Source organism: Anser cygnoides, chromosome 3 (genome assembly GCF_040182565.1).
Source record: "Anser cygnoides isolate HZ-2024a breed goose chromosome 3, Taihu_goose_T2T_genome, whole genome shotgun sequence".
Classification (NCBI taxonomy): domain Eukaryota; kingdom Metazoa; phylum Chordata; class Aves; order Anseriformes; family Anatidae; genus Anser; species Anser cygnoides.
This window is the reverse complement of record NC_089875.1, coordinates 63900005-63926277: the sequence shown is the minus strand read 5'-3', so window position 1 is coordinate 63926277 and position 26273 is coordinate 63900005. Positions and strand designations below refer to the sequence as shown.

At 37.5% G+C, this 26273-nt stretch overlaps 1 protein-coding gene across 4 annotated transcripts in view; it reads right to left on the bottom strand.

Moving 5' to 3' along the window:
* Positions 1-26273, bottom strand: part of ARHGAP18 (Rho GTPase activating protein 18) — a 92277-nt gene that overhangs the window by 5540 nt on the left and 60464 nt on the right. For all 4 annotated transcript variants that reach the window (XM_048048092.2, XM_048048090.2, XM_048048091.2 and 1 more), the window contains 9 exons: positions 20200-20369; positions 17566-17731; positions 14835-14926; positions 14011-14088; positions 11101-11260; positions 8510-8592; positions 7117-7323; positions 6152-6298; positions 784-908 (listed from right to left, as the gene is read on the bottom strand). In XM_048048092.2, coding sequence (XP_047904049.2) covers positions 784-908; positions 6152-6298; positions 7117-7323; positions 8510-8592; positions 11101-11260; positions 14011-14088; positions 14835-14926; positions 17566-17731; positions 20200-20369 — 1228 coding nt within the window. The remainder of the gene's footprint in view (positions 1-783; positions 909-6151; positions 6299-7116; positions 7324-8509; positions 8593-11100; positions 11261-14010; positions 14089-14834; positions 14927-17565; positions 17732-20199; positions 20370-26273) is intronic.

Genomic DNA, 26273 nt, shown 5'->3' with positions numbered 1-26273 from the left:
TGGAAGAATAAAGTCCCCAAATTATCAAGAGATTTTATTTTTCTCACTGCTTAACTGTAATAATATATGCTATGGTGCAGCCAGAAAATAACTTTCTGTCAAAAGTTTAAACCCCTGTAAACAGCATTTAGGAAAAAGTGGCTTCTTGATCTCAACCAGAGCATAATGTTATTCCTTTAGCATGAATAGTTATATATGATGCACATGTGTTAATTTTTTTTTTGTTAAGTCTATTCTGATTTCTTACTATGCCCATAAAAAAAAAAATATATATATATATATATATATAAAGTAGATGTAAAAGCTTGATTAAAACTTCTCCCTTTCTAAAAGGATTTGGATGACTCAAATGTAGCTTTACTTCTAAATCAATGCACAAGCAACATTTTCACATAGTTATATTCCAAAACCTATAATACAATTATATATGAATGGATTTTTAATTAAATGCTTTCTTTCTCTTTTTCTCATTTCTTTCTTCGACTTACCTTCTTGGAGATCCTTCCTTCTTCCCAGAAAGTTACAAATGTATTCCTGACCCATCAGACTAAATAGTAGTTAATTTTCTACTAACAGCACTCATGCATTCTTGAAGGCTTCATGAGCTTTAGTGGTATTAGAAACTCTAGGTTAATTCCTCACACGTGTATTCTAACAGGATAAATTTGACCCTAAGATTCATGAACTCATTTGGATTCAAACTGTTTTAAAACTTTTTTCTTGATAGAAAATATGAAAATCCACTTTTCCTGACAAGTTAAGAAAATAAAAACGTGTTTGTACCTTTTCTGGCTGAGAAACCTGGCTACTATATCACTGGCTTTCAGTTCTTCTGTCAGCTGTATTGCCATGGAAACTTTCGAAAGATGAGGCGCTTGCACCCGTATCACTCCCTGAGGAACATCAGCCTGTAAAGCAATAATGGTGTTGGAACAAAGCTGCTAGCAGCTGGCTTTGATGAGTTTCTCAAAATACAGTATAGAATAAGTAACAGTACAGTGCTCTGTAAGTGCACTCCACTACTGTCTACTGCACTTCGCTGCAGAAATATGAGAACTACACAGAAATTCAGTAAATTACACCAGAACTTCAAATCTCTTTTTAACAGCAAGAAGAACTTTAGAACAAAAGAACGGTAGTATTTAATTATTTTTCAAAGATGTTAAGAATAACAATAACAATTACCACTCTATTAAGAACACTCTTGGGTATGATAAGAAGCACATGAGATTGATATGGAAAACGTTTGCTGTAGGCATGAACGCCAGGCAACTCCTCCATACCACCCCTATGAAAACTTCCAGAAGAAACCTTTCCCTTTTCATTTAAATTGATCTTCATGGAGGAAAAGAAAAAAAAATCACAAAGTATTCATGGGTCATTCTACTTTAAATGATTCCCCTTTTCAGGAAGTATAATTTCCTTTTAAAACAGGTATTCACTACAGCAGCTTTTTATCTCTATTTTTTTATTCTCCAGAATATATTCAGCTAGCCAACCTGCAGGTCTGACTACATAATGGATTTGTATTTTATTTCAACTCAAAAATAGCTGATGATGAATATCAATCATATTACTTACAGAGAAAGAGGACTCCAAAGGATGTTTTTTCTATTCAACTTACAGTACATGCAATTGAAGTTACAGAAGGCATAATTTATTTGTGAATAAGGTTCTAATTTCTGTTCCTGAAAATCTTAAGGTAATTTTTCTATCTGCATTACATTACCATTTACCAGAATGTATTCATTTTGATAGGAAAAGAAATGTAAGACTATCAGTAGCCAAGGTTGATTATGACAGTTCATTCTCTTCTTTTTTTTTTCCCCACTGTTTACTGCAATTTTAAGGCTGAACATTTCTTCTTCCAAAATCAATGAACAAATCTGGGCACCTAGGAATCTAGAACAGTTTCTCTGAAACCATCTGAGCTAAACTAATAGAGAACAAGTATAAATGTGATCAGAATCAGATGCACAGCTTCACAACACAGCTTGAGAAAGGCTCATTAATATACACAGGTGATGTGCTACGGTAAGTAATTTTAACCAGACAATCCTTCTATATCTGGTCCTTTTATTATCAATTTTAAAAATAATAGACATAATAACTATTTATGTCTAAATCATTAAGAATTACCAAACTGAGAATTTCATAATAAACATGCAATCAAAGATTCATAAGGCTGCAACTAATCTCAAAGAGCAATTCCTTGTATCTATCTTTAAGGCCTCCACCTATGAAAATAATGGCTGTAGCTATTCACTAGAAAGCTAACTCCTGTTTAAACATCTTTTATCATTTTTCAAACTGTTGGGATCATACTTCCTGGCAAAAGGAAAGGATACTTTCAAGGATGCAAAGGTTATTAAATAAACTGGTCTTTCATCAAATTCAGCACAGTAATTTTTTTTCATTTTAGTACACATTTCTGTGTTAGTTTGTCTCAGTTCATTTTATGGAGACTTTTCAAACTTCAGCTGGATAAGTCTTTTTCTCTGTACAGCAGGCATATAGTAAGTATTTTAAAACGCCTGCCTTGAGTGTATAAGAGAAGGAACAAGAAACATCTAGAGAGCTGTAGCATTACGGTCACAGATCAAACAGAATAATTACTTTGTTTATTCAAACAGAATCATTATTAGCTCAGCTAATGAATGCATTTTGCCACTTTTACTACCTGCTTTTACAGAAGAACGCATGCTCAGCTGCACTGTATGTTCCTGGTGCCCAGCTATAGAAAGAACAGATACTGAGCATCCTCTAGCCCATTCATCACGCAAGTTGGTGCGACAAAGTGACCACAACCACCTAGGAGCTGACTTGCAGAAGGAATGTTCTCTGCATAGCATAGTTTAAAACATTCAAGTTAGCATTTTTGGGGAAAGCTTGAGCTATGTTTCACAAAAGAGCCACAGGTGCTTGGCTGTAGGATCTGGGGTGGGTCTCTTGTGGTCCATTTTGCGTCACACACTTAGATATTCATCAGGCTAGACAAAGACAGGAATGAAGTGACTGCACAGATGATGGAATAGAACATATACCTATGAAATGTGCAAATGATACCAAGCAGGAATGGGGCACAAATGTTACGTAGAACAAATCTGGAATTCCAAATGAACTTGCTAAAGTCTGAAAGAACAGTGGACAACAAATTCAGCAAGGGTCAATAAGTTTATGCTATGAAAATTCAAATGTTATACAAACAAAATGGCTATAGGACTCATTGGTTATTCTAACGTGTATTAGAGAAGTCCAGTAGCATTGCATTGCGCCACTAACATGACTGCTATTTTGGAACAATAGTGACAGGAATATAGTGACAGATGGTATAAATCTGGCTATGCTAGTAGTTAAATACCTAGTCCTGAGAGCATCTTTCTTTGCCTGGCCTAGGGCACTATGCACACCAACAGCAACATAAAGACTTGCTCCCTAACACAAGTCTGGGCCGTAGAGCTGTATGTGTAGGTGCTCTGAAAAGCAATCAGCCTTCATGAGCCCCATTAACTGCTCTTAGCGCTGTACAGAGATTTTGCCCCAAATCTGCTCCCCTTGCACAGTAATTTTTGTTTAACCTCTGTCTTAAAAAGGGAAATGTGATTGAGTGAAAGGCCTCATCAGAGATAAGATGAAATTTTATCCTTTACGCAGATTACCAAGTGAGCTGACTGTCATTGAGAATGCTGATACTGTGATATGTCTGAACATTATGGAAGTGACACAAGCTCTGGCTATCTATGTTTAACTACATGCGGTACCATAGCATGTGGTAGAAAACAGCAACCTTCACTTAGTTTTTATTCAGCTGCAAGCAGGATGATTAAATTTTAAAAGTTACAAACAGCTTTCTCCGGAGCGGTGATTCACCACAAGTTTAAGTACTTCACTTGCCAACTAATAGTGGAGTTCAGTTCACAAACTGCACAGTTAAATCTCCTCAATTTCAAATTAAGTCAATTCAAATTGAAAATTGAAAAAAAAAAAAAGTGTGTTTTGTTTTGTTTTCTTAAAGAACTGAGTTAATTTTAGGTATATGGAAAAACGTATAAAAGTCATTTACAATGAAGCCATTTCATATTTGGGAATATGATTTTAAGAGTACTTGTTTGCAGGCACCCAAGTTATGGAATGCTTTGTATAAGAATGAAGGATTTCAGAAAAAATCTACCATTTAATTTTGCAGGGAATCCCCAGAGATTTCTAGGGCTTAAAGAAAATTCTTTAAAAGCAACTTTACATTTATGTTTGGGGATGAAGTTTGGGTAAGTATTACATGACATTCCAGTCTTAGCTCTCTAGTGGATTAAAAAGGCATATTTTACTACAAAAATCAACAGCACTGAATTATAAAAAATCCTCTGAGGATTGCAAAAGCACTTGCCTATTTCAGTGTATTTGCTGTTATTTCCATGTTGAACACGGGATGGCAGCATTTCTTTAAGTGTCAGCCCATGTTAATTCAACTGACTTGTATTCAAAGAATCCTCTTTTTATTAAACAGTATAAAACAAATGTCAATATTTAATTGGCTTTATTTTAAAATTGTAGATAATAGCAGATTCTGTGTATAGATTCCTTCAAATATATTCAAATAAATATGAAAGTATGGCTAGGTATCACCCAAGGAATTAATTCATTTTGAACATTTAACGATGTCTCAAATACTGCATACAAAAGGAACCTCATTTAGGTATAGACAGGATGTAGGTATATGATTCTAGCAGATGTTGGCTGCAAATAAGGATCCATCTTTTTGCAGATTCAAAAAAAAAAAAAGAAAAAAGAAAAAGTTATAGGATCAAACCAGGCAGATATGGCAGATATTATAATATATTCACCGTATTCTATTTTTTATCTTAATATGATGTTAACAAACTGTGCTTTTAGCAGAATATGACCTTTTTTTTTTTTTTTTTTTTTTTAATAAGAGTTTGACATGCACATCTTGATAAGAAAAAGATTCTGACCAATGCATTTTTACAAGCTACCACAAGATGTCTCTAATTCACCGGAATCTTCAATATGACCTCAACCCATAAAACGGTACTTTCATAGCACCTTAATCCAGTAAGTATTCAGTATGTTATGGGGTCACATATATTTGATGCTATCTGTATATGTATTTAAAATATTGGAAAAATATATTTCAAGTGCATTATAATTTAGATGCTATTCTGTATAGTCTAATAAGGTTTATCAATTGTAATTATTAACTTCATTAAAATTGTAAATAAAAAGCAATTTCAAGATGCATGAGACATTTTTGAAAAGTCAGCAGGAGGAGCTCAATTAAAATACTTCTGAAGTAAAGGAGAATAATGACACTATATTGCCAAGGAACTTTTTTTGTCTTTTTTAAGAGTTACGAAGAGTGCTACATGCCTTGACATCACTGAGGGGTCTAGCAGTAGTCACTTACTTACTGAACTAAAGGTTGTGTTCACAGGGATAAGTTGGGATTGGACACTTGGACAATAGCTAATTAAGAAGTAGTTTATCAGTTTTCACATTTGTTTTGTCTTTTGTTGTTGGTAATGGTTTTGTCTAGTTTTGCTTGTTGGTTTTATTTTGGGGGGATAGAGGGAGGGGAGAAGGGGAGAGCAGCTGTGCACGCTCTAGCATGCTTCACGTTACCAGGAATACTTAAATTCATTGAGACAGAGCTCAGTGGTGTGGGAGCTCCTATAGGCATGAGAATTGAATACTAGCTTAGTTTCCAAACACTGTTAAATATGAAATACTGCAACCTAGCAGAGAGATTGTGTTTTGTTTTGTTTTTAAGTAAACACACAGAGTTCCATTAGACAGCAATGCATCTAAACCTTGGTACAATAACAAGTGTCACAACACTTTTTCTCTCTACAAATACTGACCTAACCTACTACTGTTTCAGATGCCCAAATTGAAACGATCTATGGGATATCATTTTTCAAAATAGAAATATTTTGAAAAATAGGGGGAAAAAATAAACAGCCCAACCTTCCAAATGTGTCATGCTGGTAACCCATAACTATAAAACCCATATGGTAATCTGCTATTTATTGAAACTCTCTGATAAATAAATGCAGATATCCTCTCAGCTATAGCCACTTTTTCACTAGAGATGGTAATCTTATTAATACAGTATTTCAGATATATGTTTCCTTACATCGTTAGGGACTTTGTCCTGTTTCTCATGCTTTTCGCGGTCATAAGCCATCTTTTTCAGCAGTTTCTTCATAGCTTTGTCTTTTTTCTCCTTCTTTTGGCTTTCTGCATTTTGTTTTCTCACTTGGTTAACAAGAAACTTGGGAATCTAGATGAATATAGATAGTAAGTATGAATATATACATCACTTCAATAAATAAATTATCAAACATTGTAAATTTACAGATTGTTAAGTAGAACTGGAAAAAAATATCTATTTCCAGTAGAAATCTGATTCAAATAATATGAAGTTTTGAAACAATTTAAAAAAATGCTACACTTGTGATGTTATATTCGATTCAGTAAGCTCTCAGAGGAAGAGAGTTGGAATTATACAGTGTTTTTACTCTCCTCAGAAAAAAAAAAATCACTCAGCACATTTTACATTGTCTGTGCCATGGCAGTAGTAACTATTCCACATTTGCAGCAAAAGTCAAGATTGTTTAAAGTTCCTGATGGACAACAAAGCTTGAAGTTCTCCAGTCTGTCTAAGTGAGAGCTTTGCTTGAGAACCATGACACAAGTTCATGTTTTTATCAAAGCATGTTTTATATAATACCAAGTCTGGCCCAAAAGAGAAATGGACTAAAACACCATGTGTGCTATGAATATCTCTAAGCAGAAAAGAATAAATTCCTTGTAACAATGCCTACCAATAGGCCAAATACCAGGATTCCCCAAGGACTTATTTTTGAGTTCACTTATGGTACATACTAAATACTAAAACTCTGACCGTCAGACCTTAACTCCAACACAATATGTAAATGTGATTCTGTTTCACTCCTACCTTGCTACCTATGAGCAAGGCCCCAGCTGGATGGGGCTGATCTTTCTTTAAATCATGGAAATAAGTTCACTTTACTTCTTTGTTCAGATGCCTTGTTTGTGAAATTTATGTATTTTTTCCCCCCTTAGGAATACACTTACTGTCCAGAGGAGTTTTTGGTGCTGAATCATAAAGCGCATGACATTTGCTGTTCCAGCTGCCATAACAAACTCGCTTTGTTCGATAGTCTTTGAGCCAAACCCATGAAATGTGAAAAGGTTTGGGGCCATCACCATTGCAACATTGTTTAGCGTCATTTTATTTTTGTCTCGATGATCAATTACCCTTTGGAGGAATTCAAGCAGTACCTGAAATTACAGCAGAACTTAAAGCTCAACTTTGCACAAGAAAAAGTTAGAGTGAAACATGATGCTACATATTCTTGGAAAAATCTATTTATACCTAATAAAACTACATTAAAGCAATTAGAATAAGAACTGTGGATATGTTCCTTCACAAGACTGCAATGCAAGTTTTCTTTAAGTAATGAAGTAAATAATTCTTGTTAATTTTGTGGATAACATTTTTCAAAAATATTCAAGTGACTTTGAAGCTCTGTAGAGTAAGACACTTCTTATGTAGGTGCGTAAGTATCATCACACAGATACTTTTGAAAACACTGCTATTGGCTTTTCTTAAATAGAAGGTGAACACAATAATGCCAGCTGTCATGAAAACATGGAATAGCTAGTTCTGTAAGGTACACAACTCATGAGTAAACCACACTGCATTATGAACGAGAGGCAGCCAGTTACAAACCGTCAGTCTTCAATTAATTCTGTTCCAGATATTTGTAACTCAAGCCAGGAACCCCCCTGAGTGCTTCTACACAGTAAATAACTCAAAAAGGAAGCTATGTTTAAACAATAAGAACTAATAGGGTTTTTTTGGCTGTAGTAGAAGATACTCTGCATTCCATACAAATCCTGCAAATTCATTTTTCATTGTAGCAAAATAGTAAGCATATTCTGAAAAAGATGGCTGGCTTTGCTACAAAAGGGCAAGCCCAAGTTGGATGTTTCCAAGAGTGATGTACTGCAAGTATCAATAGGAAGTGTAAATTTCTTGCTTATTGGGTTGAAACGCACAGCACGGGCAAAAGTGAAGAATGAAACAAAAGAGCTAAACCTATTTCATAAAAGCAAATGTTCATCCATAGTATTATAATACTTTTTCTTTTTCATTGCAAATAATAACTGCTGCTGCTAAAATAAGGAAAAAAACTTGTGAGAGAAAAAGTCATTCACTGTGAGATGATTATTGCAATCTGGGAAAATTTCAAATCATACTTTTAAAGTCATTTGGGAGGAATTAGGGTCCTAAGTCATTTTTTATTTTTTTTTTAGTTCTGAGAAATAAATTTTAAAAAAAAAGAATCATTAATTCCAGCATTAACTTTGAACTAAAAAGAAGGATGCTAAAAGACAACATTGCTTGTAAAGGTGGGTTCAGAAACAGACAAAAGTGCAGGAAAAAAGCATTAGCAATTCTAACCTTCAGAGTGTCTCTGTTTGCTTCAGGAAGAAGGATAACCAAAAGATTCAAAGCTTGCAGCTGTTGTTTCTTCGTTGGAAGATCTGCCAGTGAAGCACACGAACCTCAGTATTTTAAAATTGTCATTTGTCCTCTTCAAACAGCATGATTTTAAAGTGGAAACCTCTTGTAAAATGCTGAACGCATACATATGGCTTGTTGTGATAGTATGACAAAGGACTGGCAGATCCTTCTTTTCTAATAGTCATTTCCAAATGGTCTCGTATGATTCAGTTGCTGTATGACTCAACAATCTTCTGGCAGTCCTTTTTAGATGCCTTGTGATTCTTTATTTTGCAACATTATGAAGTAAAACTAGTCAGCTAATGGTTCCTCCCTTTTTAATCCTGTGCCCCAGCATACAACAGGGTATATTCAAAACTGCTGTCACGGTTTGTCTGACTGCCTAAACAGTTGCACCGTCTCCCAGGTCACCCCCGCAGAAGGAATACCACAGGTTGCTGAGTAAGGCAGGTCTCCAGTAACATGAGCAGCAGCAGCTGCAGTGGCAAACCAGTGGGGATAAAGACAATAGCAGAGAAGCTTAACACATATCTGCAGCAGTAAATGTCATACTAAACGTGGCAAGCTTTAAGAAAAGTGCCATTGGTTCTGCCATCTACCCAACTGCTAGGTGGTGAGTCATTCAGCCAAGATGCTGGATGAGTGCATCCCTCAATTTCTCTGCCTCCTAGGAAAGTTCCTAAGTCCTGCCAGTGTGGAGCAGTGGAAAGCCCCAGCTCTCTCTGGTTTCTTATTGTGAAAAACTTCCTCCTGTCATGCCTTAGGGAAAGTGCTCTGGCAAGTCTTCTCAGCAGATTCCTAACAATCAAGCCATACATAACGCAGGGGAAGAAGGGGTACTTGCACCTGACATAGTTTTATTACACTATTTCAAAGCTCAACAGGGCTGTTTTTGTGTATTCTAATGGGATTCCAACTGAACTGCTATTTCAAATATATTTCTTCCAAAGCTATTTGGGAGATACAGCCAAAAAAAGTTCACCTATGAAACAAAAAACAGCTTGCTGACTACTTTCTACCATAGTAATAAAGTAGGGATATGAATAAATTAGTGGCAAATTATATAGCCATTTAAAACATACAAGCAGTGACAACAGTGTACCTATGTGCTTAGAAAGACATACAATAAAAGGGAGGATTAAATTTAGTTCCAAAACCCCATGCCACAATGCTCAAAAAGCAATAAGAACCAACCTTTTCTTTGGAAATTAAGTTAAAATACAATTGCAAAACAATTAAAATTCATTACTTAAATCATGGTTTTCCATCTGTTTACCTAAATAACGTTTTACTTTTAGTTCTTTAAATTATTTAAATTAAGAAAGTTGTTTAAATTAAGTCATTTAAAGTCTAACCACACTAATTAAATACACTCTTGAAAAATCCTGTTTACTGTCACAAAGATGGCCCTTTTTCCTCTAACACCTAATCTTACTGCATGCACACAATGGGCAGACAATTTAAACAATAGTAGGCTATGAAGTGTTATGTCTGTTTTATATCATATGCTTTGGCTCCGTGTATGTTGCATCCTGTTACCTAAGTATTTTCTGGATAAGTAAAACCACATAAGCCTTCAGACAGCTCAGGAGTGGCAAGCAGAAACCATCGTGGCTCCAATCAGTATCTGCTAAGTGGAACAACCTTGAGGAGCTGTTAGCTGCCAGCATCACTTGAAAACATTCTGGCCTGCTTTAATTTGCTGCTCATTGCTGCAAAATCAACACCACTATGTAACAGGCTTAAGCTCCAGCTCCTATGCACACCAACTGAATGGCCTGCAACCTTGAAAAGAGCTCTCAGACTGGAGAGTGAAACAGCCAACAGTAAAGATTGACTGCCTGTCCATGGGAATTCCCTGAAAATACCCTTAGAAATGAGCCATCATTCAGCCTACAAAAAGACAGGAATAGATTTGTCTCAAACCAACACTCCTGTGTTGGCTGGGGAGTTAACGTCTGTGGATCCGCACTCCACAAAGCTGCTTTCTTTCTATTACAACCAGTATGTTTACTGTCTTGGTGACCAGTTGGCAAGGAGGACATTTTCACAGGAACTTACTGATCTCAAGGGATGAAGGATGACCAGCAGTTCTGACAATTCTGGTCTAACTCTTCCTGTTGTAAATGGATAAAATATCCACCATGACTACGTTAAAGAGAATAAACTACCATTTGTTGGATTTTCTGCAGAACTATTGTATCTTTGCTATTGTTTTCTTTTGAAACAAATATTGTTTATAAACTGATACCATCTTAAATAATTTTCTTATAACTCATCTATAATAGTTCTAAAGACTATTAGAAGCATATCAGAAAATGAGTGTGCTTTTTTATTTTGTGTGTAAACTACTGAAGTAGATGTTTCATGAAAAATGGTATTTGTACATTAGCAAAAATGTACCCATCTTTTTGATGAGAAGTCCTATTTGTTCACAGAATATTAATGAAAATGCTGCTATGGCAAAGAAGCACTTCTTGGCACTGGTATCACTTCTTTGCAACTGAGACAGAAAGGACACTACTCACTCTGTACATCTTGGAAAGCTTTGAGATATTCCACAGTGAGGAGTGGCTGAGGCAGTTCACGGATGAAGAGTTTTAAAAGACTTGCTGCATCATGTTGCTTTACATTTTCCCAGTTGAAAGTCCCTTCATAAAATTTTGCTTCCAGTTCTTGGCAAAGACTCTGAAAGGTAGTAGACACAGTGAGCACCGATAACATTCGTCTGCTGTAAGTTATACATTATACACATGGCAATATTTTCCTTATTTTGGAAGGGGAAAAAAAAGGGAATATCTGAAATATTACTTAACTCCAGCTGCCGCCAATCTTTTGCTACAAAAAGATAAATTGGAGATCAGAAGCACTGAATGCAAACAAGTAGTAATAGGCAGCAGACTGCCAAACTATACAGGAAGAAATCCCATGGGCCTGTCTCGGGGCCATATGGAATATAAGAACCAGATACCATATTCATTCATGTAAGAGTTACGGCTTCTCCTCCTCCCCAGAAACATTAAGATGTGGCTGTCATACTCAACTATCCTGAAACTACATACCAAAGGGTACTGATTTAATGTATGCATGACCATCTTCTTAGATAAATATGGCAATTATACACACTGACAGGCAGTTTCTTATCAAAATATATATTAAGGTGGGGCTGGTTCTCTTTTTAAAGTAAAGGGAAAAGATTAGGGTGACAGGATAGCTGGATGTCTTGCCATCTGTAGGGAACTCCATGCCTTTGGATCCATAGACCTTTGTCTAGTACTGGATGTCAAGTTCTCCATGGAAGGGGACTGCAAAATATGCTGTTAAGAAGCAGAATAAACAGCACTGATAGTCTCAATGACACCTTGTAAACCCTGCCCTCGTGACAGTGCTACAACTGAGCTTCTAGAGATGTTAAGCATGGGAACACCGCAATGACTGAGCTGTTGAGTCCCCACATAAGCATCAGTCCCGCTGCACGCACTTCATTTGTTTCCCAGTCTGGCAGAGCAGGAATCGGCCTCGGAATTCCTGTCCCAGTGAAGCCAGTGGCACTGCAGGCACCTCTCAGCAAGCCTCTTCCTTCTTAGTGCCTAAGTTCTTCCAGACAAAGAACAAGACACTTACTTGTTTTGCAAAGAATGTGAGACAAAGTGAGGGAAAATGCTATGGAAGAATACGGCCTTAATTATTTATCTGGACAAGAAGGGCACATTGGATAGAGTACTAGATACATTTCTAAGATACTGTTCTCACTGAATTTAACTTTGTATGGAAAATGGATCTATTTCCAAAGAAAATGTGGACGCTGAGACTGACGTGAAAATTGGATGTTCTCAACTGTCCTCAGGGAAGATCTTCTGTCTCCAGGGATTACATAGGAGGTTCAAGGGTGCTAAGATACTAACTCTGATGTCTAAAGTCAAGTGGGTATCATTTCCTTCCCATCAACAAAAGCAAGCTTTAGAAATGAAGATGAAAATTTTCCCTCTGAGCCTCTCCAGCTCTTCCACCCACATTTAGACTAAATCACCATGGCTAATGTAGAATTAAACTACTAGATAAAATGAATTGTTTTATCGGAGAGGCAAGAGCAGAAATGTTAACTATGCATCCTAATGGACCAACTCTAAGGTTTTACAGTAAATGTATTCAACTACAGGGTATTGTAAATATGCAATATATTTTCTTAATTAGAACTCTAAAATCTATAGAGTAAGATAGTGATTTTTTTTTTCTTCATATCTGCACCATTTTGTGAAGATACATAAGAAGGAATATTTTTTTGTACAGGAGAAAAAAAGTTTAGTAAAACTAGAGAGAGCATTGGTCCTTCAGTATGCCAAATTCTTTGTTTTCCTATAAAGTTTTCCATTTAAATAAGTAAAAGAATGTAACACCTTTACTAACAAAAGAATTACTTAACTCAAAGAAGCAAATTCTGCAAATAAATAAGCAAAAAAATAATGAAAATCAAATAGTTAATGATCCTCTGCCTGGGAAATTGTATTAAACTGATAAAGATCAAAGAATAAACAAATAAACAAAACCATTCCAAAATCATTCCAGTATGCAGAACTGATGAAGAGTGGAAAATAAAGAATGAAGGAAACTTGTAAAAAAAAAAAACCCTCATAGTTACTGGTAAATAAACAAAGCCAGTTTCCGTAATATTCCCTTCTTTTCAGTTGTTTCTAACGAACCAGGTGCTGGACAAAGTTTGACATGACGGAGGCTGGCAGATGTCTTCAGACAGCTGAATCCACTTAAATTATCCTTTCTATTTAGCATTTAAAGCCAGTGCAGACCATCTTTTTAACACATTGACTCTTGGCGTGAGTCATACTGTGTATTTAGTTTCCTGCATTAAGGCAAATGCTGGGGAAGAGTCTGTGTGTAATTGGCACTCATTCTGTAAAGTGTCAGTGTGAACGGACGTGCCTAACAAGATTGCGCTTAGAGAGCTGAGCAGTTATATTGCTGTTCATAAAAATAAATCTGAGGGGTTCTTCAGTGCATGTTGGCTGCCTTGCCCTGTAACACGGGTTAAGTCTAGCTATTAAAGCAGGCTCACAATGCCAGAAAAAAGCTTTCTCCTGGGGTTGAAAGACTGTGTATGAACTGTTCAGATGATTAAGCTAGTTCAGGGAAAAAGCAAGAGGCTGGAAAGCTTGTGCCAAGAATTAATGAGATTTTGGCACAACTGAATTTGAAACATAGCCTTGACTCTGCTTCCAACTTGAACTCTCCCCAAAACTACACTGGATCAAACCATCAGCTTCCTGGCTAATATAACCCAGTTTTCTTTCTGAAGAGATTTTGCTTTCTGTTTTTGAAGATTTTAATAAGAACCTGGCATTAAAATATATTTTCATGACTAAATAAAATCACTGAGTGCAGATAAGCTTTTGAAGGTGCTGAGAATCCATGCAATGCTTTACCTTTACTCTTGTTGCAACTCCTGGTATTCGAAGAAGTCCTTCTGTTTCCAGAGTTGTCTCTTCTATCTGGGAAATTAACTGTCAAACACAAACCAAACTGCATAAATGAAGATGTCAATTAAAAATTACTCATAGATAGTTCTAATATACGGGAATCTTTATGTACTCATATGTGTGTACAAACATATATTACATGTAGGTACACAAACACAGTTGAGAAATGGATTAGAGTTGCTGTAGATGTAGAATAAAACCTTTAATATGGCTCTCGGCTCACACATTTTGTGAACACAATTAAAGAGTTTGTCTATTTAATTAAAAAAGAAAACTGTATTGTCTACAGACCTCCTTCAGAGACTGAAGCAGTTTTTTTCCAAAACTACTCAGGCTTCAAAAATAAATCCCAACTACTACCCCTGTTAAAATGTTGATTCAAAATAATTACAGTAAAATTAGAGATACAGTACTAACTTTCTCACAAATACTCTTCTTTACATCTTTAACAGAGAAGATCTAAGTACTTAGTACTAAGATCTAAGTATCCTGGAACACACCAGTAATCATTCACAATGCTAATAAATTGGAGAGCAATCGCAACAAAAAGCAAGCTCAATTCATTTAAGTCAAAACACGCAAAACATCACATTTACTAAATTAGTAAATAAAGCTTTTTTAAATAAAGTTTTTTTTAAGTTTTTTAAATAAAGTTAAAATAACTTTGACTGGAGAAAGCTTTGCTACACGGAGCAAATAAATTCAGGACAAATGTTATTTGATTGTCATTTGCAGGTATGGAACAAGTTGACTTATTTGTGCCTATTTACCTTTTGAAAAATCAGTGGGATCTTGGTGCCTGGCACCTTCTTCTGATCCTGTTCCAGTAAAACTGACAGTGGGACACCAAACAAGCCAGAGTCTGAAGAAGAAAGCAGAAGAAACAGATATTATCCTTATCTGTTCCAACACATGAGGTAGTGGCATAAAACTGTATTTTTGAATTGATAATCCTATTCATTCAGAGCTATTGACCTTTTGTTCAAAGTGTTTAAATGTCTTTGTCAATCAAGTTATTACACAAAACATTGTGGCTAAAGTGACTCATTCATCTCTTCCTTCAACCATAAATTAGGATTCTTCTGTTTGGACTTCAAAGTGCCATCCACATATTCTGCAGTACAGTGAAGCAAATTGCATACAGGAACCATCTGCATGGTTCTGGTTTGTAGAATGGTTGTAATGATGAACGTGGAATGCAGATCTTCATCATTCAGTGCAAGTTATTATAGTCAAGATGCAAAAGGCATGAGTAAAATATCAAAAAAATTGGCTGCTAAAATTAAACATGTAGTTATTACCTAGAGTTACTCTCAATACCTCCCTACAACCATTTCAAAGAAGCACTATTCAACCCTTCAAGTGTTTTTTTTTTTCAACATCTTGTTGAAATTGTTTTTCCAGTTGTTGAAAAGCAAAAATACAGTTAAATCTGGGTTGGAAAATGGCCTTTACAAGGTGCTAAGGTAGCACAAATAAAAAATAAAATGAAACCTAGTCTCAGTTAATCTAGCCTTGATGCAAAACTAGCCTTAGTCTTGAAGTAAATGGGACACCCATGTGATTATGGCCCAGCTGAATAGAAGAGAATGACTTCAGAAACACTGCTACACCAGCAACTGCTAACCCAAAGTCAGTTGCCAAAGAACTCTGTCACAAGTACTGATAACTGCTGCATGTGCCATTTTTCTGAAACGGCATATAACATTACACGTACCTAAAAGCTCCTGCGTGGTATGATGCCATGCCAATATTGAACACAGAACAGCTGTAATTACTAAAAAGATGTCAGCCCTTGAGGGAATGTGACATATATATCTAAGAAACATAATCTGAAGTGCCAAATCAGGGCGTTCTTGTATCTCTAGCAGAATAAAAAGTCTACCAATACAGTATGTAGACTCATACATAGACCAAATAGCCATACCCAATAGTTTTTATCATCTTGACAATCTTGTCGATACAGTTTCTATTGAGATGAAGTCGGAGAGCAAACTGTAGGACGCCAATGAAAAGGCCAAGTTGGCAACAGCACAGCATTCCACAGAAGAATCACGTTTTCATCATCTTTATGTACACAAGCACAAAAGGGAACAGCCAATATATCCACCCTTGTACGAATCAATTAGCCAAACACTTCCTGAATGAAGAGGATGGGGACAGGTAGAGCAACAAGGCACTGAAGACAGTACACTGCAAAAGCAGACTTGTAGGGGAGGAAGGCTGACATGTCACTGTCTTTTTCCTACACATTTTGGTAAGTCTAGCCCATCTTTTTAATTTGGGGAAAAACAGGGTTTTTAACCAATTCAGTACTCTTCATGACTGCCTGTCATTTAGATAATAATGCTATGAGTAAAACTCAATAAACAGTAAGATTTGGCAAGAAGAGTTAATTAAAACTAAGACTCAAAATATAAGAAAATGTTTTGTCTCTTCCCTGTGTATTAGTAATAGTATAAGCACTTCTGCGAGAAGAAAATACATTTACGGGAACAATGTCTCATAGATGTTTCTGCATGTCGTTTGCATTTAAGAAATTATTTTCTACTACCGTAAAGACCATACAGTATTCTGAAGAATCTATTGTACCTTGCTGCATAGCTCTCAGCCTCCTCAGTTGCTTTCAATTATTTAAACTGAGCTATTGCACTGTCACGTTCACCGAACCTTGAGAACAGGGTTTTGGCCAAAGCAGGTTTGTGATTAACCAATAACACATTTCAAGCTCATGTAAAACATTTAGCAGAAGCCAGGAATACAGAAAACAAACAACGCACTGAAAATCTCTAGCATCTTTAAATTGGCTTCCATGTGTATTAAGTTCCCAAGAAAAACACTGTGATTATATCTATGCTTTATAGGCTTGTAGAACAAAATGACATGTTGCAACTGCCTCAAAATCCTCTGCAAAAGACTCAAACTTCCACTTGGTATGATGCCACTCAGAGCAAAAACTGCATTCTGGCCTTAGTAAATATCGGATGGGCATGGCTATGTGATACAGGAAAGTCTGTACCAGGCATAACAGGAAAGCAGGTGACAAAGGCTCCCAGCATCTCTAGCCAAGGACAAGGAAAACAAAAAAGGATGGAGTGGCACAGTATCTAGCTTCATGAGAGCAGGAGAATACCCACAAAGAACAAAACACATACTCTCCCAGCAAATATATGATCATACTAATTTCTGTGAAGCAATTCCTCCTATATACCATGCTATTGAGAGGAAGGCCCCCCTTCCTCTCTCCTTGTTTATCTGCTCTGTATCTGGCCTGAGTTTTAACTTTATACAGAGAGCACAGTCCCTTAGCTAGAGTGACTTTGTGCATGAACTTGCCTAAAATGTGCCTTGAGTCAAGGTGTATAATTAAATGCTGTTCAGTATCTATGTTACTATTTATATATTAATACAAATTTTCTCCAAGAAAGTCATAAATAACCAGATACCTTTGTTTCACTGGATTAAAACAGACCAATTTGTTTCAGAATATGAAACTCTTACCTTTGGTTTTGATTTTTGCAGCTTTTTGCTGCTTGAATTCTGTCCCAAGTGTGTCATAGAGAGCAGTCAATTCAATCAGTGCTAAAGAATAGACTTTCTTCATGTCCTGAGGGGCAAGGTCACCAATCTTTGTGGTACCCGTTTTGTCCTTTGGCAGTCTGAAATTCTAAAAGCAGAGATTTGTAGCACAGTGAATAATCCGAGTCATAGCAAATTACTTAGCTCTAAGGCTGTGCTCCCTTCAGGGCCCAACCTTTTCATTGTGAAGCCTACTGCTACTAACTGTGTCATGGAAGAATCCCACAAATAGTTTGCAAAGCAGACAATTTTAGAGTCATAGGAGAATTTAGGTTCCTAGTAACTTCTGGAGTTCATCTAATCCAACTACTCACTCAAGCAAGGCTAAATTCAAAGTCTGATCAGCTTGCTCAAAGTGTTGTCCAACTGAATTCTGAAAACCTCCAGTAACAGAAATTCCACAGACACCGTGGGCACCCATTTCAGTGCTTAACACACCCATGGGGACTTTTTCACTGCAGAACAGAATTTCTCTTGTTGCAACTTATACCCATTGCCTCGTCATTTCACTGGGCACCTACAACAAGAGTTTGGCTTTGTCTTGCTTGTAAACTCCACCCACCCACCTTCTGCATCCTTTTGCAATTTATAGCAGTGGAAATAGCCATCCATGCACAATCCTGTGCAGGTACAATTGGGATAGAAATCCCCCTGCACATATTCACAAAAAATAACACATTTGACTGCCATATGAATAAAAATAAAGGGCTTCCCTAATTAGGGAAGGGGGAACATAATAATGGAGCATTTCTATTGCAATAAATACGCAGAAGCAGTAGTCAGACACCATTATAAATAAATAAGTTCATACCAGGCAGGAGGGGAGCTGAGGGAGAACTGGAGGGAGAGGGAGAGGGGGAGGGAGAGGAGAGGGAGAGAGGGAGAGGGGGAGAGAGGGGGAGGGAGAGGGAGAGGGAGAGGGAGCTCTATGAGCTAGGAAGCTCATAGAATGAGCTCATAGAAGCTTTTTTAACTCCATCTTTCACCAGCAGCCTTCTAAGTAAGACAATTGCCTGTGCCTGGCATTTGCAGATGCATGACTCAAAGCAGCAACATTGACAAGCCTTCCTCTCCATTTGGAAAGAACAAATATTGTACTCCAGAATTATTTTCTCATCCTGTACAGACCCAGTGATAGCACAGATGAATTGGTGGCTATGGTACATGGCTACAATGGTACATACTTGAACTGTACATAAACATAATTTACAAATTGTAGATATGTTGTCAGCCTCTTGCCTTGAGGTTTCATTGATTTGCACAAATATAAATGTTTAAAAATAGCTGCCAATGACGAAGATGCAACAGACACAAACTGTAGATTTAAATGTGTAACTCCCTTCCTTTTCCAATCATATTGCTGCTCCTTGCTGCCCAGAGAAGTTGTGGATGCCCCATCCCTGGAATTGTTAAAGGCCAGGTCAGATGGGCCTTTAGCAACTTGGTCTAGTGGGAGGTGTCCCCGCCCATGGCAGAGGGCTTGGAACTGGATGATCTTTAAGGTCCCTTACAGCCCAAACCATTCTGTGAGTCTATGATTACATGTAGTCCATGACTGTATGTAGTACACACACATATATATATATGTATACAGAAGTAAAATAGACTGTAGCTCTCACTTCCTTGTTATAAGCTGCATTACAGAAACGTGACTCAAACACTTCAGAACCTATTTCTAAATAGCCGTCAGTGTCTGGTTTATAATGTTTAAACTAGGATACAAGGGGTAATTCCTACTCAAAGAACTGCATATGTCTTTATCTAAATTAAGTGTTTGAAGAACTGTGAAACATTATTACTTCAGGCACTACATTTACTCAGATGTGTTTGGATACACTGTTAGATCAAAAGAGATGGTTTTTGCACGAGTCACTAGTTTACAGGTCACATGTAACTTCATGCTCATGAAGCGTTAGGCAAAGAGAGGTCCATAAAGATGCCTGAAGATCACTGACAGAACACCTTGGAGGATCTTCCCTAGTATCCATTTTGATTCTTTCTGAATGAGCCTTTTGTTTGAGGTGGGAAGTAAAACAGCACGAAGTAATCCTTAGCTTCCCGCCACTTCACTTTAGACTTCTATAGACCATTCTGCTCTTCATTTTCCTCCCTCACCTATCTGCGTTGGATAACTACACAAGTTTTCCACAAGCATCCACTAATCCTTTTCAGAAGATGACAGATATTACTACTACAGAGATAAAGCATCTCACCTCAGATAACAGGTAAAGGGGCTGTAAACGAATGAACTAAGGACACAGTCTGTGTACAACTAAGCCACTATTCCAGCTTAATTATTAAAAGTCAGTTATTGTGTACACATAAAGTGAGTTTTCCTAGAACAAAAATGACATAAATAGGCATACAAGTTGTAATTTCCATGTTATTGAGAATATTGTTCCCAAAAATGAGTTATCTTGAGGTTTATCCCCATAGAGCTCCGTCCAACAATATTCTTTTAAACCTAATTCACCCAGTATCAGATAAATATCATCCAACCAATACCACCAAACTAGTGAAAACAAACAATGAGAGCAATAAATAGGAAACATGTACCAGGGGAAGAGTGTCACCACCTCCACCTTTGCACATTTTGCCTACTGAGCTGTCTTTGGTATTAGCTGCCTGTTCTGCAAAGGGTATCTCCAAATTGATGTCAGTTTCTGAAAATGGCATGTCTTGAGGTGGGGTCTTCTGCTCATTAGTTCCAACACTGAACTTAAGACCTGAAAACAAAGTAGAAAAAAAAATAATCAACAGCAGCAGGGTTGAGCATCACTCATTGCATGAGTAAGCATTTTAAAACATGGAAATTAATCCTGTGCAAGGGATAAACTTTCTAGTTACAAATATACTGACTTCTGCATTTTTTTCCAGCTGAAAATTTGGCTTCTTACAAGGTTCCATCTCTTATAGATTTTTGTCTAGAATAATTCTGCCAAAGCATGGAGTGTTCTCGTATTTTTCTATTATGAAAAGATTAAGAAATCTACCTCAAATAAATAGCAGATTACCAGGATCTTCCAGAGCCAAATGGCTCTGGCATCAGGAGTTTCTTGCCATCGCTTTGCATCCTCAAACACTGCAATATCATGCAAACAAAACAGCTTTTTTTTTTTTTTCTGCTGTCACAATTTCAGAAGCAAAACCACCATGTTTATTCTACAATCCAAAATGTTAACATCACAAAATCACAGAATGTTTGAGGTGGGAAAGGAACCTCTGGAGATCATCTGGTCCAAACCCCTGCTCAAGCATAGTCACCTATAGCCACTTGCCCAGGACCATCTTTTGAAGATCTCCAAGGAGGGAGACTCCACAGCCTCTCTGGTCAACCTGTGCCATTGCTGATATTTAGACAGAAACTCCTGTGTTCCAGTTTGTGCCTGCTGCCTCTTGGCAATGGGCAGCGCTCGAAAGAGCATGGCTCTGTCCTCTTTGTACCCTCCCTTCAGTTATTCATAAACGATAAAATCCCACTGAGCCTTCTCCTCTTGAGGCTAAACAGTCCCAGCTCTCTCAGCCTTTCCTCACAGGAGAGGTGCTTCAGACCCTTCATCATCTTCATGGTCCTTCATTGGACTCTCTCCAGTATGTCCATGTCCCTCTTGTACTGGGGAGCCCAAAACTGGACACAATACTCCAGGTGTGGCCTCGTCAATGTTGAACAGAAGAGGTAAAAGATCACCTCCCTTGACCTGCTGGCAACACTCCTCCTAATGCAGCCCAGGATACTGTTAGTCTTCTTTGACACGAGAGCAAATTACTGGCTCATGTTTCAACTTGGTGTCCACCAGGACCCTCAGGTCCCTTTCTGCAGAGCTGCTTTCCTGCTTGGTGGCACCCAGCACGGTGCCTGGCATTGTTCCTCCCCAGTTGCTGGACTTTGCATTTCCCCTTACTGAACTTCACGAGGTTCCTGTCAGACCATTTCTCCAGCCTGTCAAGTCCCCTCCGCATGGCAGTATGTTCCTCTGGTGTAACAGCCACTCCCCCCAGTTTTGTGTCACCTGCAAACTTGCTAAGGGTACACTCTTCCCATCATTCAGATTATTACTGAAGATGTTACGTGGGACTGGAGTATTAACCCCTGGAGTCAACTGACTCCTGCTATTGACTGACTCCCAAGTAGATTTTGTGCCACTGCCCACCATCCGTTCTGCAAACAGACCCCTGGGCCTAGCCATTCAGCCAGCTTCCAATCCATCTCAATGCCTGCTTAACCAGCCCATGCATCTGCGAGTAACATCTGGGAATAGCGTGCACTACACAGATCACGTTGTTGTCCTGACATTCCTGTCCTGACATTCCTGTCCTCACCTCAGCCTGAAGAGTCTAGGTTCCTCAAATCTGTCTTGACATGCTTCATGATACAGGGAAGGACTAAGTACAGAACAAGCACATTACTTCTCTTTCTTTGTTCTTTATACACCAGTTAAACACTAGACAAATTCGGAATATTTTTTGCTTAAAAAAAAAAATAAAGAAAAAAAAATAACGGAAAAATCTGGAGAGGCAGTTCTGCTTTTAGAAAAAGAAGAAGTGTACTTTGACACACGAAATCAACCATAGATTTTCAGTCTTCAGTTAAAAGATACTGGGATAGAAGCAAAAGGGAAATTGTATTGTAAATAATTTAATACACAGCACCAAAGATAATTTAGCCAGATAAAGATTCTGATCTCTCCAGCATTACTTGTGATGTACTATTTCTTAATGGATACAGCCAGGACTAGGTTATTCCTACAAGACTTTCCAAATACTTTGATGTATTTGCGTTTGAATTCAAATTTCCTAAAACCAGAGCAAATATAAGCAAATTAACACTGCTCATTTCAATGGGACCATGATTCCGCCACTAACTCCTACCCACAGGAGACTGCAGTCTATTCAAGGATAACATAATAAGCACAGAAGAAGTGGGAGGAAAACAGACGTGAGTTGAGGAGAACCAACAGCAGTGTATATGCTTTTGTATATGAACATGGTGTAACATAACAGTAATTTCTTTACATCACCGTTTGAAATTTTCGCACGTCCTGGAATAACCATGCTAAACAAGGCCAGAAAATCTCCCAGAGAATAGTTACAGCTGCAGCAACATTTGACCTTGAAGCAGGAGAAAGGCTCTGGTGGGGCTGATTAAGGGAGAAGGCATCAGGGAAGTGCTGCCCTACACTGATACTTCCAGGGGCCTGATAAAAAGCTGAGGTGCAAACATACAACCCAAATAACATATAAAGCATTAATTTAACACAAAAAATATATAGCAACTTGATTTTTTCTTCTGAACTGTATCTCTGTCTAATTGAAAGACAACACATAAGACAAGACTAGTCACTGCTGCGCTTTAGTGAATCCTGAAAGTTACCTCCATCTGCTAGGGAAAAACTCAGGGGTTCTGATAGAAAGGCAAATGGCCAAAGCCACCAATAGCCACTACCTGGCAGGGCACAATGTTTAATGCAGCCACTCCCACTTCAATTTAATTGATCTGGAGCTAAGACAGTTCCAGAAAGAAGAGAGATGGATTTGAGTTAAGGTGTTTGACTCTACTTACAGCCAAGCAATATTGTAAGAAATAGAATAAAACACTTCCGAAATGAACCTGTTGTGGATTTCCAGTTTCTCTTTTCAGAGTGGCATCTGCTCACTCTCAATAGACCCTGAAAGACTCCTGAGGCATACACTGCAGATTAAGCTGATCCTGAAACTAGAGCCGCTGCTTTCAGTAAATAGATATATGAGACCTCAGGAACCAAACATATCCAAGGTCAAACTCTTCTCTGGCTTCAATTTCTGGCCTCCATGTCCGTATGCCTACATATATCATGTAAGCTGTTTAATGCAGCTGTACTGAAGGAAAAGAGTTCACTGTCACCCCAAGACTTCTACCAAGCTATTGTTGCCTGTACATGACCTACATACTTCCTACCAGCATGGGACAGATCTGATGTTAACAAACAATAAAGTGGTAGCTCCTATTTCAGATCTCTGGTCATACTAGGCACTGTCTAAAGCAGATGTCTTGGTAATGGTGTGTACATTTTAGAAGTCTGACTGCTTCTGTTGCAGGGAGTTTCCTCTTTATTGTATAGCCTTGTTCCCGTTGTTGTGCATTTATTAACTAGGAAGCAGCTGTAAGAGGAAGCAGCTTCAGTGTTCTGTCAACCTGCCAACTGCATGCACTATTTCATGAGAAATGCAAATGTGATACAGAAAACATAAATATTGTCTATGAGGATGTGGTGGCCATATTTTAAATTAGCCCTATACTCCTTCCCCGGTTCAAAGCGCTATTTTAAAGATCCCATACAATGAAGGGAATTCTTCAGGAGTGGGCTGGGGAGTTGGGTTTGGGGTTTCTTTTTAATGGGACATGAAAACATTAGAAGTGTCAACCTTGTTATTTCCTTGTTTTGCTAGAGAATGCTAGAGTATAGAGTAGCCATAAAGCTATACTCATAGATCTTAATTGATAATTGGAAATGTAGAATGGCTGTTTTTTTTTAACTGACAAAACATCTACTTATAATGCTAATTTATAGCTGACTTTTAAGTAGAGAATATATGTTTATAATCTTTTCACTAGCCCTTTATCACTCCAGCCATATATTCTTTATCATGTAAAATGAAAAGCAGAAGCAAACTCAATTAATAAAATACAACCACATTTCAGTCTTTTTTCCTATCAAGAAGCAACTATTACAGCTCTTTTCCCTCATGTTACACCTACTACGTTAAATTCTTTCATCCATTTGCCACATCATTAAGCTTTGAGCTTGCCCTTATACACAGGTTTTATCTAACATTCTTCCCTTGCCGCTAACCCACTGTGTTTAGGAGGACAACTAGAGTCCCACAGTAAACTGACTTTTGCTGTTCCCCTATTCAAGCTAATGAGTATTTAGCTTTACATCTGTTTATTCTTTGCTTTTTATTTCTTGAGATGTTTCAGCCACATGGATATTTATTCCTTTTCACAAGCATCCAAAGAGAATTGTATTTTTTCTTTTGTAGCTGTTGAACATATTGCTAGCTTTTCATGATTTCAGTGAGTGTTATGGATTGTCAAAATGATAACATATTTTGTCAGCTTAATACACAATTCTAGATTTTCTTTTTTTTTTCTTGTAGATATTTCCTGTACCTACAAGAAACAAAGAAACATCAGAGCTAATAAGTAAGGGTCCTTCCAAAAAAACTCAAATATGCAGCTATTAACAGAAGAAACATAGGAACTTATTAAATCATTGCATTTGATCAGGATCAGACAGAAGAGAATGAAAACATAATGGTTTTGTAGTATCCTCCAAGTCTGCTTACATTATTCAGACAAGAAAAAAGGTGTGTCAGACAGGCAAGAAAGGAGGAATGCGCACAGGTTCACACAACTCATGTATGCTCATTCTGTCAGAAGCACTTGAGAATGCCGCATTCAAGTACTAAATTAGAAGCGGAGTCATCACCTTTGGAGAAGGGCCAAAGAGCCTTCATTCACTCCAACAGTTTTAAGAAATCCAACAAAATCTCCATTTAAGCTCTGAAATTTCTTATGTCTGAGATGGTGTTCACATTTTTCAGGTGAAACTGGTAGTATTTCTTTGGTAAAGAGGGTTTCCATTTTAATATAATGCCTTTGGATTTATATTTCATGAATATTTAGTATCTCTGAAATATCAAGCACTGTTTACTTTTTGCCTTAAATTCATTCACTGTTTGTATAACACTAATTAGCCCATCATTCTGGAGGAAAGATCACAGCACAGCAGTGAAACAGGTGCAGTGCTTTTAACGCTACTAAACTTGGATGTTTTTTTCTTCCTGCTCTAATCTTGGGAGCAGAGCCCGTTTTAGCATGTTGACAGGAGCAGAAGTGTATCAGGATGGAAGAAGGCTGCATTTGCAATCCACATCACAATCTGTGCTGTGGAGAGTTAGCATATGGGATTTGCCTTTCAGAATTTCCCATTTCTGCAGGGTTCATCAGGGCCACTGGAAAAAAAGAACCAGATGTGATAAAAACTCTGTAATAATTGCTTGGTAATTTTCCAGCTCTGAGTCCTACAGTGCAGTTTATTGACACAAGCACCAGGCATCTCTTCCTTCCCTTCTGCTGAACCAGCAGCCTGGCGGTCTTCCCAATTGTTTTTTTTTACAGTTCTTACTCCAGTGAGGTTTGCTGAGAGTGGGGAAGGGAAGGATTAACAACACTTCTGGAAACGCACAGTTTTAGTGATATTCAGAACTGTTTTATATTCATCTCTCCCAATTCAACTTCTAAGCATATCCTGTATTGTTTGTTACTGTTTTTTTAAGTTTAATCCTAAAGCAATCATTTTTTCCAGAAAACTACAAGTCAGTATTCTAAAAGTGGAGCACAAGTTTATTTGGTGGCTTAATTACAGATAAGTAACTTGTGTTAGGTAACTTGATCTACCTGCCTGCCTATTTAAGGAGACTGCAGGGTCCCATATGATACCTACATGCTATCCAGTCTCCCAGAAGAAAAAAAAAAAAAGACATATAAACAACGCAGAAAAGCAATTAAGTATCTTAAAGCTTAAATGGCTGCCAGCTAATGTGTTGATTACAGCAAAACGTATGATGGTAGAGCAATATAGTGCTAT